The sequence below is a fragment of the Stegodyphus dumicola genome, chromosome 8 (genome assembly GCF_044657685.1).
Source record: "Stegodyphus dumicola isolate Sdum_Otavi_A_Nest chromosome 8, ASM4465768v1".
Taxonomy (NCBI): Eukaryota; Metazoa; Arthropoda; class Arachnida; order Araneae; family Eresidae; genus Stegodyphus; species Stegodyphus dumicola.
Genome location: NC_140775.1, coordinates 183,752,379 through 183,764,635, shown reverse-complemented (window position 1 = coordinate 183,764,635; position 12,257 = coordinate 183,752,379). Strand labels below are relative to the sequence as shown.

General features: G+C 35.5%; 1 protein-coding gene across 2 annotated transcripts in view; it reads right to left on the bottom strand.

Annotated features, from left to right (window-relative positions):
- Nucleotides 1–12,257, bottom strand: part of LOC118192136 (serine/threonine-protein kinase BRSK2-like) — a 320,182-nt gene that overhangs the window by 13,820 nt on the left and 294,105 nt on the right. For both annotated transcript variants that reach the window (XM_085822811.1, XM_085822812.1), the window contains exons 14-17: nt 9,829–10,052; nt 4,336–4,384; nt 4,118–4,241; nt 2,407–2,623 (exon numbers count right to left, since the gene is read on the bottom strand). In XM_085822811.1, coding sequence (XP_085678937.1) covers nt 2,407–2,623; nt 4,118–4,241; nt 4,336–4,384; nt 9,829–10,052 — 614 coding nt within the window. The remainder of the gene's footprint in view (nt 1–2,406; nt 2,624–4,117; nt 4,242–4,335; nt 4,385–9,828; nt 10,053–12,257) is intronic.

Sequence of the window (12,257 nt, the reverse complement as noted above, 5' to 3'; positions counted from 1 at the left end):
ATGATAAAATGCATGTATATCCTTTATCAGAAAAGTTGGAGGACAAAGGTCATAAAGACAAAGGTCATAAACTGCATGTACCAAGTAATGATCCTAGGTGCTATCAAAGTAGACCCCTTGGCTATATATACACAACTGCCAACGTTTCTGGAGGTCTTAAAAGCGAGCAGGGAAATCTTCAACTGCGATGCTTGCGAGCTCATTTGTCACAGCCCATTGGATATCTGCAATAATCTTGATGAAGCTTTACTTTTCACTCGCGGAAGCAAGAAAAATCACAACAATCTTTGACACAAATATGGGATCACGTCTGGCTCTATCCAATAGTTTATCAGAAATTCTTCGTCTCTTTCTGTTCATCTGTTAGTGAACGAGGGACGATTCTTGCATTAAGCTTCTGTTTCTCTAAATCTTGCGTAAAATCTTATGACACACATCACGACTCGAATTCAGTTCTTCTAATATTTATACGCACAATTACACGACGGTCTTCTTGCAATAACTTCTTTACACTCTCCACGTTTGCATTGGTATGTGTGTGCTATAGACGGGCGACCAGCTCTGGGATCGTCTTGCACGGAATCTTTGCCTTCACGAAACCTTTTGTGCCACTCGAAAACACGACTTCGTGAAAATGCCTTTCCTGAATATGCTTCCTTAATCATGTTTCGCGCTTCACTAGAGGTTTTCCCGAGCTTAACGCAGAATTTAATGCTCATTCTTTGCTCACAATGAACATCCATTGTGTGAACTTAACCAATGCGACAACAATCCGGGCAGTGTGTTGCCAAGCACAGTCCTGCCCCCTAGTAAGTTTGCACGGCAACATATCCAAGATCATGTGAAGGAAGAATACCAGGTAACATAAAAACAACATTTGTTCCTTTTTAGTACTGTAAACTCAGCAAATAAAATAGTTGTCCTAGAATTTATATGGCAAAAGATGCATATATTAATAGAAAAATAAATAAAACGCTAGTCCGTTATTTAACGAACTTTAAATCAATTTTCAAGGAAATGTTTTGTAATTTCATAAAATTTAAATATCAGTTGTTTATAAAACTGTATTGGGAAATATATTACTGCATGAATTAATTTTTAATTATTATTTACTGCATGAATGTAAAATGCATGAATTAACTCCCTCTCCCAAAGTAAGCATGTAATGTGTCATCCCCCCTCAAATCCTTTTGGATATTGTGCAATTAAAATATTATGTTTATATTAAAACTTCACCAATTTGTACTGGCCCACAAACCCTGATGGAGGGGTCTATGGATGGTAATTAAAATGTAGGTTATTCCTCTTTGCTAAATTTTTTTAACTGCCTTTCGATTAATCATGATTTTAGGTTAACCTAATTAACCTTTAGTACTTAATTGTTATTTAAATATATTTTTAATTATAACATGTGTTAAATCTTCTTTTAATTATAATTACTTACTTAACAGTAAATTAACGGTAGTTTTCTGTCATTTATAATATATGTTATCTTTTTCCCCTGTGTTTTTTAACTCCCTGGGATTAGACATGATTTTTGCAGTTAACCGGAATTTAAGTAACCATGGATTTTGTGTTAACCCGATTATCCAGGTTAATACCATAGGCGTCATTCTTTGTCGCGAATTCCCTAAATATATATTGTTATCGCAACCGTGGGAGGAGATTTTCATATTGGGTCAATGAATTTGCAGTAGAGTTTTCTTTGAGAATCAGCTATCAGATTGTATTCTTTTGTGCAAATGTTGTCGCCGATTTGCAAACGACAAGGATCTTTAATTTTACTTACGTAATTGTAGTTAAAATCAGAGTGATATCCTCATAAGATTTCAGCACCTGATTAACTGAATTTAGAAAGATAATTAATACATATTAGACACTTCGCAGAACTTCAGGAAATGAGCTTTTGTTCCCATTTTTCACGAAACGCCACGTGAGGGAATTTTGCAGTTGAAGCCCATTAGTCCATTTTATATGCTTCTCCAACGGTTACGATACCAATGTTGCATTTAAGAAATAAGCTCTGCTGTATTACCCCGAGTAACTGGAAATTGACTGTTGTTACTTTCAATTATAAGAACTGATATAGTACGTAAGATTATACGTATAATTATACGTATAAGTATACGTATATAGTACGTAAGATAATTTAAAGGTATCCATTCGACAATAGCTTCAGCTAAGATCTGTTCAAGACAATTTTTGTCTTTATTTCAGAGTCTTCAGTTGATAAGAATCAAATAAAATACGATTAATATCAAATGTCACTTTCGCTCCTACGTCATGCTACAGAAAATTGTTTGGCGTGTATTGCCCCGAAAAGATTTGACAATTTCATTGCTCTGTAGCATAATAATGGTATAAACATGTAAAAGAAAGAGAATTAAATACAAGAATTGCATTTACCGGATATGAGGGTGAAAGAGATACAATAAACGGCGGGCTTGTCAGTGCTGCTTCTACGGTCTACAGCACTGAGGGGTCCGTCGTGCGTGCCCGCACTGACTAACGCTATGTCCACATGGAAACGTACGTTCCTCTGGAACATGGTGGGACCCCCGGCTCGCTTATATTCCACGCGGAAGGACATTGGGGAGATGACACTGTGGCATAGATCCGATATCTGCGGGAAAGAACAATTAATCACTAAAAGAACTAAACATTGAACAGGATAACAGGCATCAAATTCAATAAATTACCGGCAAAATCAAATGAAACAAAATGCTTTTAACTCTTTCGCATCGGTAGAGGATACAATCAGTTTCATTCAAACATCTAAAACGCCCATATATATGTTGGAATGGATTTCCTTCCCCCGTGCCAAGTATAAAGCTACAGCGCTAACAATAAGGCTACAGCCGAAAACATTGCGGCAAAAGCATCGCGGACGAAAACGTCGCGGAGAAAACAACGCAAGGCGAAAACGTCGTGCTACAAAACGTCGTGGGAGAAAACATTGCAAAGAGAAAACATCGCAGTTCTAAAACATCGTGGTACAAAACATCGTCGTCAAAAATAAAGCGGTTCAAAAACTTCGCAGTTTAAAAACATCGTCGTCGAAAATACCGTGGTAAAAAATAAAGTATCTACAAATCATCGCATGACGATAACATCGCAGACATGCTTTTTTTCAGGCTTTCATAACTGCAAATGGATATTCCCATAATGATTTGTGAGCGCAAGATGGAAAGAAGGATAACTTTTACTTTCATATTTTTTATTAACTAATAAATTTTTGCGGAGAAAATAAGAAGGAAACTTAAGCATAGAAAATTAATGCAACTTATAGCACTTAATAGAATTTTAAACCGACATAGTTAACTAACAAAGGCCATTAATAAATAATTTTTTATAAAGTTTTTACTGGTAATTTTTCACGAAAAATATAATCTATAAGTTGCATTTAATTTTCTATGCTTAAGTTTCCTTCTTACTTTTTCAGCAAAAATTTATTAGTTAATAAAAAAATGTGAAAGTAAAAATTATCCTTCTTTACATCTTGCGCTCACAAATCATTATTAGAATATCCATTTACAATTATTAAAACCTGAAAAAAAAAGCATGTCTGCTATGTTATCGTCATGCGATGATTTGTAGATACTTTATTTTTTACCACGATATTTTCGACGACGATGTTTTGTATCACGATGTTTTAGAACTGCGATGTTTTCTTTTTGCGATGTTTTCTCCCACGACGTTTTCTCTTTGCGTTGTTTTCTCCGCGACGTTTTCGTCCGCGATGTTTTTGCCGCGATATTATCAGCGGACACCAACAATAACCTATTCAAGTGAACCAGCAACTTTTCTCTTGGGATCTTCATACGCTTTCAGCATTGTGTGCAGTTGCTCCTTAAAACAGGATTGCAACTTTCAGCATCAACAGCTAAACACTGACGCAGAGCAAAGGAGGAGGAAGGTGCATTTACATAAATAATAGAACTACCGCATCAGAGGAATGATTGGCATATCATTTAACAACTTAACATTTAACGATTTATCATTTAGCGATTTGCAAGGCCTGTATTTACTGGAGAAGGAATTTCTGATTGGCTCAAAATAAGGTTCTTCAAATCGTAAAAGAAGACTGTGAAATATACAAGTGAGGAAAATAACTTACTGAAAGAAAGGCGTGAATGAGATCGGCTTTGACCGAGCTGAGAGGTCGGTCTTTGACTAGGATCACGTGCGTTTCGTCCCTTTCGTTTGTCATGAGGCTTCCGAACCACGACCGCTTCGTTAGCCTGAAAGGAGACGAGAGCATTGTAGTCAGTTTTATTGACAGGCAAAGCGACGAAAGAATCAAAAGAAATACGCCTTGTGAGGCTTCACACTTACTCCGGGGAAGAATCTGGCGTTAAACTCACTTCATCTGAAGCAGAAGGCGCTGAAAATAAAATATTTAACGATTATTAATTGAATCGAATAAGAAGAGAAACACGTTCAATGTAAAACTTAAAATTATTCAGAACAGCAAACTTATCTTGGTGTAGATCAGAAAATTATTAATTGTCTACAAACTCAAGTAAGGTAAAGTGGAATATACTGTTTATTTAAATATACTAAATGATCGATTAATCGCAGTAACTGTATAAGATTTAGCCTAATTAACTATCTAATTACACTTGTTTAAACTTTTCTTGATGTTACGAATTATGATCTTTACAAATATACAGAAATCTAATTAAATTACGTTAGATAAATGTAAAATTTAGCTAAAAAAAATTATTGAAACTACATCTTTTAGCATAGCTAAAAAATCAACAATTATTAGCCACGTGTTGTTTACCGGATTTCTGAAGCAGAAAACCACAAAAAGCAAAAATCATTTATCAGGTCAACTCCAGAAATCTAACCATACGTGTTAACAGATTTAAATAAATAAATAAAAGTTTACAAATCCTCATTCCGTCATTGAAAAGACTTTCTCATTGGAAAGGGTAGCTTTAGAATTTCCTACAGACATGCTCGCGCGCTGGAGACAATTTTTTTTTGTCCAGTGTTGCCAGTCTTCGCTTTGAAATTGTTTAGTTTGTTGAACAGAAATTCGCCAAAGTTTTACAAAATATGAAATACTCAATAAGAGAATTTCCAAATTCGGTCTTCCAGGTGCCCTTATTCGAGTGGAGGATTACGTTATTCAAAACTGGATGTCCATAGGTACCATTGTTTTTTCACAGTGCGAGAAACATACATACATTGATGCAGATTCTTCATTATTTAATTTCTTTAAATATAATACAGGCGATAATATTTGCTGCTAACAATTTAAAAAGTGTTTTCGAATTTAAATTATTCAACGCAAAATGCCGTTTCGAGACTAATAGCCCTTTTGATCTAACGCCCCTTTCGGCTAAAAAAAGCTTTTGAGAAGATTGCAAAAGATAGAACAATTTTACAAGGGCTCGGCGTTGCCATAGTGTGGTTACTTTAATTTTTAGTTGCGGTAGCCTTTCTTTAGCAACCCCAAACTCTTGTCACTCTGTTCTGCTATCGCTTTTACGATAAAAATGCGATTCTTCATTTCTTCCACAGTAAAAGAAGACCGGATTCTCCATCCAATAACACTTTATATATTGCTGGTTTAAACTAAAAGTTGTTACTTTTGTTTAGTAGTGTTATGAACAGAACTGAAGATGATATTATCTAAGATATTTTCTCCATCCTTTCTGCATGCCTTCGGGGTGTAACGATAGCACACTAGGCTCGTATTCGAGAGGTACTGGTTCGAGTTCCGGAGAAGGCATTGCACATTTTTCATGTCTCCTGCTTCGAAAAAACTTAATTTCTCTACAGTGGCGCCTCAACTAAAAAGTGGTGGATGATAATTCTTCACCACCAGGATTTGGCGATTGGGTACCCTAATCTCCAGTCGCCCTTTAAAAGGGAGAAATATATAAGGTATTTTCTCGCTCTTTTCTGTATGCCTTCGTGGTGTAACGGCAGCACACTCGGCGCGTATTCGGGAGGTTCAGATTCGAGCCCCGTTCAGGGCATTGCTCATTTTTTTACTTCTTCAGAATAAAATAACTCTAATGACTCTATGCAGTCTAGCAGGAGAATGATAACACTATTAACCCTTTAACTGTCGAGTTATTTTGATGATTTGGGTACACAAATTGTCAATTTTTTTTATTGGAAAAATCAAATGTTTAGTACAAAATAAAATATACTTAAGTAGTTAAAAATTGATATTTTGAAGTACATGGGTAAAATTTTTAAAGTTTTGTAGCCACTGCGTATTTGCTTGAGGCGGCTGCCACTCAAAATGGCAGTTGTAAAGTTCGCTTCTAGTGGAGCATTATTTTCTAAAAATGAAAGAAAATTAATTATTTTCTAAAAAATAAATAAATGGAAAAAAATAAATAAAAATGAATGCGTATTAGTAGTTCAGTAATTCAGTCTTGTGTGGTACAACTGGAAACACTTTTCCAAGCACAAACCAACTCCACAATCACTACACCAGAACCGTGTTTCCTTCCTTATCTTTTTCGCATTTTTATTCTTTTTCGAACAACACACTTTGCACTGTCTTGTAGGCTCACGTATCACAGGAGTAGGAGGAATATAGGAAATAAAATGTCGTTCAGTAAGACGGGCAGGGTTATCTATTGTAGGTGGTCTGCCAACATTCTTTTGTCCAGAAGCTGCATCATCATATTTATGTAAAAGCTCTTCTACAACTTGGATTCGAAATTCTAAAAATGCAATACGTTTCCCAACTACATTTTTGTAGAGTAAATATGAGTTCCAAAGTACCTTGTCTAGTAAATGTAAAAATATCTTTTTATAATATTTTTTCTGACGTTTTCGGATTGTTGGATGAAAGGATATTTCCTCATCACAGCGATCTACACCACCCATAGTTAGACTGTAGTCAGAAACAATCTTCGGCTTGAGTATATCTTCATTTTTTTTTAGGCTGACCATGGAAATATCATGAATACTGCACATCAGACACACATCTTTCATCTTCGGTTGAAGAATCTAAATCATCTAATATAACGTTTCAAAGAACTGGACGCCATTTTTACAACAAAAAGATCCCGTGCACTTTGAAACAAAGAACTTATAACCTCTGACCTTTGAAATCTTCAGTAAAGTGCTGTCATTTATTGAATTGAGCGCACATTAACTTTTCCCGAGATACTGTCGGGTTTGACAAAGAAATGAAGCCGAAATAAACGTCTCCCGATATATATTCGGGTATAACAATACGATGCACTCAAAAAAAAAAAAAAAAAAAATTACCCCGAGTAGTACTCGGGCGTGACATTTTCGAACACCAGTGCTGTGCCCGAGTTTAACTCGGGCATGACAGTTAAAAGGTTAATGGTGAAATTGAAGAAGATAATATTCAACCGGGTTTGCCTCAAGACTTCGAAACACTGCTAGAAAACTTCAAGCAGGTTATTTCCGCTACTAAGGAAATTTGTTTAATGTATATTAGGGTTAAATGAAATAGATATTATAGTTTCCTAATTGTTTAACTTATAATCTCATTCCACTCTTTCGATATTTTGGTCGTGTGGCAAGGAGCAGAATCCTGCTGAAAAATAAACGAAGCATTGTTGGGAAAGAGATCTCTGATGGAGGGTAGAAGTTTCGGTTCTAGAATAGTGTCAATGTATTTTCTGGCATTCAGTGTCCCATCGATGACATGAAGACGACCCATACCATCTGCTGACATGTATGACCAAATCATAACACTAACTGGGTTCTTCACAGTTGCTTGAATGCAGTCAGGATGTAGCTCTTCTCCTATTGTACGTCTTACATATTTTCGCCCATCACTACCGAATAACGATATCTTAGTTTCATCACTCCATATAACTTGTGACCACTGATCATCTGTCCAATTAATGTGTTCCTTTGCCCACTGTAGTCTTTTTTTTCGTTGTTGAAAATTAAGATAAGGCTTTTTTCGTGGAATTCTACCTCTCAGTGCAACATCTGTTAATCTTCTCCTGATTGTTCTTGAACTGACAGAAACACCAGCATCATTCATATCACTTCTGATGGCCGCTGATGACATTTTTCTATCTTGGAGACATAGTATTTTTATTATTCTGTCATCAATAGATGTGGTGCACCTTTTTCGGCCTTTTCCTTCTTTGTTTTTTATTGAATTTGTCTCCTGATATCGTAAACAAAACTTTCTGACTCCAGATGTAGTCACTGAACCACCCACCTGTCTTGCAATTTCAGCATAGGAAAGACCACTTTCTCATAACACAATAATATTACATCTCTTTCTAGGTGTCCAATATACTCTTTTATTTGATGTCATTGCTTCTTGACTAAATATTAAAAATTTTTACAAAAATTCCTAATTGTAATTGTAGTGTATAAGAAACAGGTCCTCCTTCTAAGAACAAATCAAAATAATGAATTGTTTCAAGTGTAAATATGGTGTCAGGTTCTACTGGCAGTTACTAACATTTGATTGGTTCTCAGAACAAGAATAGTGAGTGGCCAGGAAAGCTAGACATTACAAACCACTTCATAACTGTGTTTTTTATTTATATTAAAGTACATATAACCTTTTTTGTATTGCAAATAATTGAATTTTGTGTTTTGTATTGAATTCCGTAATAAATTCTCTTTAAAATGATATATACAAGTTTGCATTTTGCGAAACGTAACATTTTCTATAAGCATACGAAGTTCAAAAACATAAAAATTTCCAAAAGTGTCCACAATTTTGGCCACCACTATACATGATAATTTAATTAGCTTTCTACATAAGATGAGAAATTATGTTGTTATATCGCTTCATAGTAAGGATCAATCGAAACATATAAAACAGCTCACGTATCACACAAGAACAATGATATATGATAAAAAACAACAAACATTTAAAGTAAGAAGCAGAATTAATCAACATGGTAACAAAAGTAAAAAGTTAAAAATTGAAACAACAAGGGAAGGAACGTAAGAGATGTAGTGTTTACAAGAAGTTCATGAAACCTCTGGCATTCCAGTATAGTTTACTTATCTCACCACGTTTCTGGGACTCTTTATCTAGTTCTGGGCATATGAGAAGGTGCTGTTCATTTATGATGCCCGGATTACAAATTTGGCATATACTAGATGGAAGGATGTCAATGTTATTAAGATGTCGTGCCATGCAATCGTGGCCTATTTGCAGTCTGAAGTTTGCCGCAGCCTCATTACGGGGTATTTGACAAAACGTTTTCCATGTGTCTTGAATGTTAGCCCAGGATTTGCCTGTTGATTTTACTGCCTGGTCAGATTTAAGAGTATTCATTAATTTCTCAAAAATATGCTTTTTAAATGACTCTGGACAAAGTGGTTTTGCTGGCTCAAGTATTCATCTCCTGGCTAGTGAGTCTGGTTTTTCGTTACCGTCGATACCTACATGTGAAGGGATCGATTTAGAAACAATTGTTCAGTTGTATTTATAAAGAAAGTTCAGGATTTGTCTTAGTTCTGACATAATCTGGGCATGTGTAAATGAGAAATTATTCAAAATATGAAATTACAGTCTAGTAACATTTAAATTTAAATTACCTGTTTGTATTTAAAATTAATTATTTATTGAAATAAATAGTTAATTTTTTTTCTTAACATATTAGATACTTTGGAATAATTAATTCCGCTCTTCTGCTGAATTTCTGTGCCATTATAAGAAACTTTAATCTTTTATGTAATAATACTTGATGGCAACTTTGGCAGAGTTTGCAGTTCCATTTTCGTAAGCCATGGTTGCAAATTCAAGGATTCTTAGATTTCGTCTCCGTGAATTCGCAATCACGCTTGCTCATGATCGGGAAGAAAATGGGAATGGAATGCAGATTTCTCCCTTACTTTGCATTTTTCTTCTATGGAAGCGGGGACTTCCAAGGAAGCTGCTTTTGATGGTGTTGAGCCTTGATTTCCAATACGGCTGGTTCATTCCAGGAGAACCAGGAGGGGTGTTAAGAGGACTTTCTTCCGGAGTGCCACGAGGAGTCGGCTTCGGAGAACTCAAGGGTGAGACGGCGGGGCTCGTCACGTGTAGACTGCTCGACATGCTACTCCTACGACTCCGTCTGAAAATGAAAACAATGAATCTGAATTAACTGTAGTTAAATTCTACTAAGCAGCTTCGATTAGTGATAGCTGCCAGCAAAATTTTCAATTAGTGATGCTGTTTAGAATTATATAGGCATCATATTAAAAAAATGCAGAAGAGCAAAATAAAAATCATGGAAGGCTTTCAAAATGCAAAAAGTCGAAGATTTCATGAAAAATGAGTGACGTTTATAATTACTTTTCCATCGAAAATTACACATAAAATGCTCATTAAATAAAGCCGTGAGTTTAATTTGGTAACGTATATTTTGGGCCCGTTTCTATTTTTCCTCCTAGATTTTTATGGATCATATATTCCCTTACTTTGCTGCCGCAGTCTGGTGGTATCATCTTTTAGTGAGATTGGTAATTACGCCGTAACTACCTCAGTTACCTTGAAATTGGTAAGTGGCCTTGGAGATGGAATCGAAATCTGTGTCATAGAAACCGCACATTAAACTGCAAGGCAAAACTGCACTTTACCTTTCACAACCAGTGCGTGAACCTGTTTCCTGAATGCACGCTGTCTGGCCGCGAATCACTATAAATTCTTTACGAAGAAGTAAGAAGTTTTTCTTAACCACTTCACATCACAAAACTCAAATATTTGCTCCTTTTTTTCCCTCCAAAAATAAACGTTTTGTGCTTAAAACTTCTCTTAGAAATGTTTCTTTCCTCTTTCACCAGTCTTTAAAATCTGTTCATTAAGACGCCTATTTCTCATACTGAAGGATCTCCCTAGCCAGGAGAAAAAAATCCTTTTGTTTTATCTAGTCTCTTATCTGAAAATTAAAAAAAGATCTCCTAAAGGCACGCTTTCAAATGAGTAGTAGTTCCATTGCAATGTCAACTAAAAGGAGGCCGGAAATGCATTCTTGTTTCTCGTCTTTGCTGAGTATGATCCTGATACAACTCCGCTGTGAACAGAGTGTGGCGTCCAACCCGTACAGCGGTTAGTGAGGCTGTCTGCCGTACCATAGGGCCCGGGTGCATATTCCACAAGTGCACATCAGCGTAGCCACTGAGGGAGGGGTTTAGAAATTGGACCAATCAGCTTCTATTGCTCTTGTGACGCTAAATCTTCGTGCATGTGGGCGTATGTTGTTTACGTTTCAATTTGCATTTGTTTCGCAGTTATAAATGTATGGCGTAAAAGTAGAAAATCTCGTAGTGCTTTCGTTTTATGAGTTTAATTAATCGCCGACATTTCACTTTCGCGATTTTTTATCACGCATTGATATTTGGATTGATGTTCACGGCATATTACCGCTCTTTACACCGAGAAAATGACTCAAGCTACAATTAGCCTCGAATATTATGCATTTACTAACAAATGTGGATTAAGAGAATTTATGTATATAGTTTTTTTTTTTAAATTTTATTTTGAGCTGAGAATGACTGGAAGTGTTACAATGAATCTAGTGTTTTCTTATTTCCGTGCTTGCATTCATTTGATTTTGAAAGTGTAAGATTCAGAATACATATTGTGTATGATATGATTATATCCATTGTTAATATTAAAAGTTATATGTGAATAAATTGAATATATTCGTTGTGAATAGATAAATTCATTCTGTTTGATGAGTATTTCTTGTGTAGACAGTACATTTAAGAGTGAGCAGTTATTAAATCTGAAATTTAACGCACTAAATGCAAATTAGTGAAGCTCACTTTGAATAAAATTCTGCATTGGTTATTATGTATAGAAAATCTTTTTCATATGGACTGCAATAAAAAGTGCTGACTTCTATTTACATATATAATTGGTGTCAATATTTTTCTCATATGCATAGTTTTATGTAAAGATAGCATTTGGGCTCGGATGTGTATCATATTTCTTTCGTCTTATTTATCACTTATTAAGTAATATTTCGCATGTATATTCTTGCGGAGCATCCAACATGTATTTGTATTTATTTCAAATTCTTTCAACCAGGTAATGAAATCTTCATAATTGCTTGATCTAACTTCGCAATGAAAATTTTCAGAAGAAATAGACGATGTACAGAATTTTGTACAGAAAATTGCGTGACAAAATATTTTCAAGTATCTTGCCTAAACTTTAAAGCGTGCGAAAGGTCATGTGACACGACAGAAATATTACTGGATGCTCATTGGTCCATCCTAGAAGCCACTCCCTCGGTGAGTGAGTGAGTGACGGAGGACGTGGGCACCATCCCTCT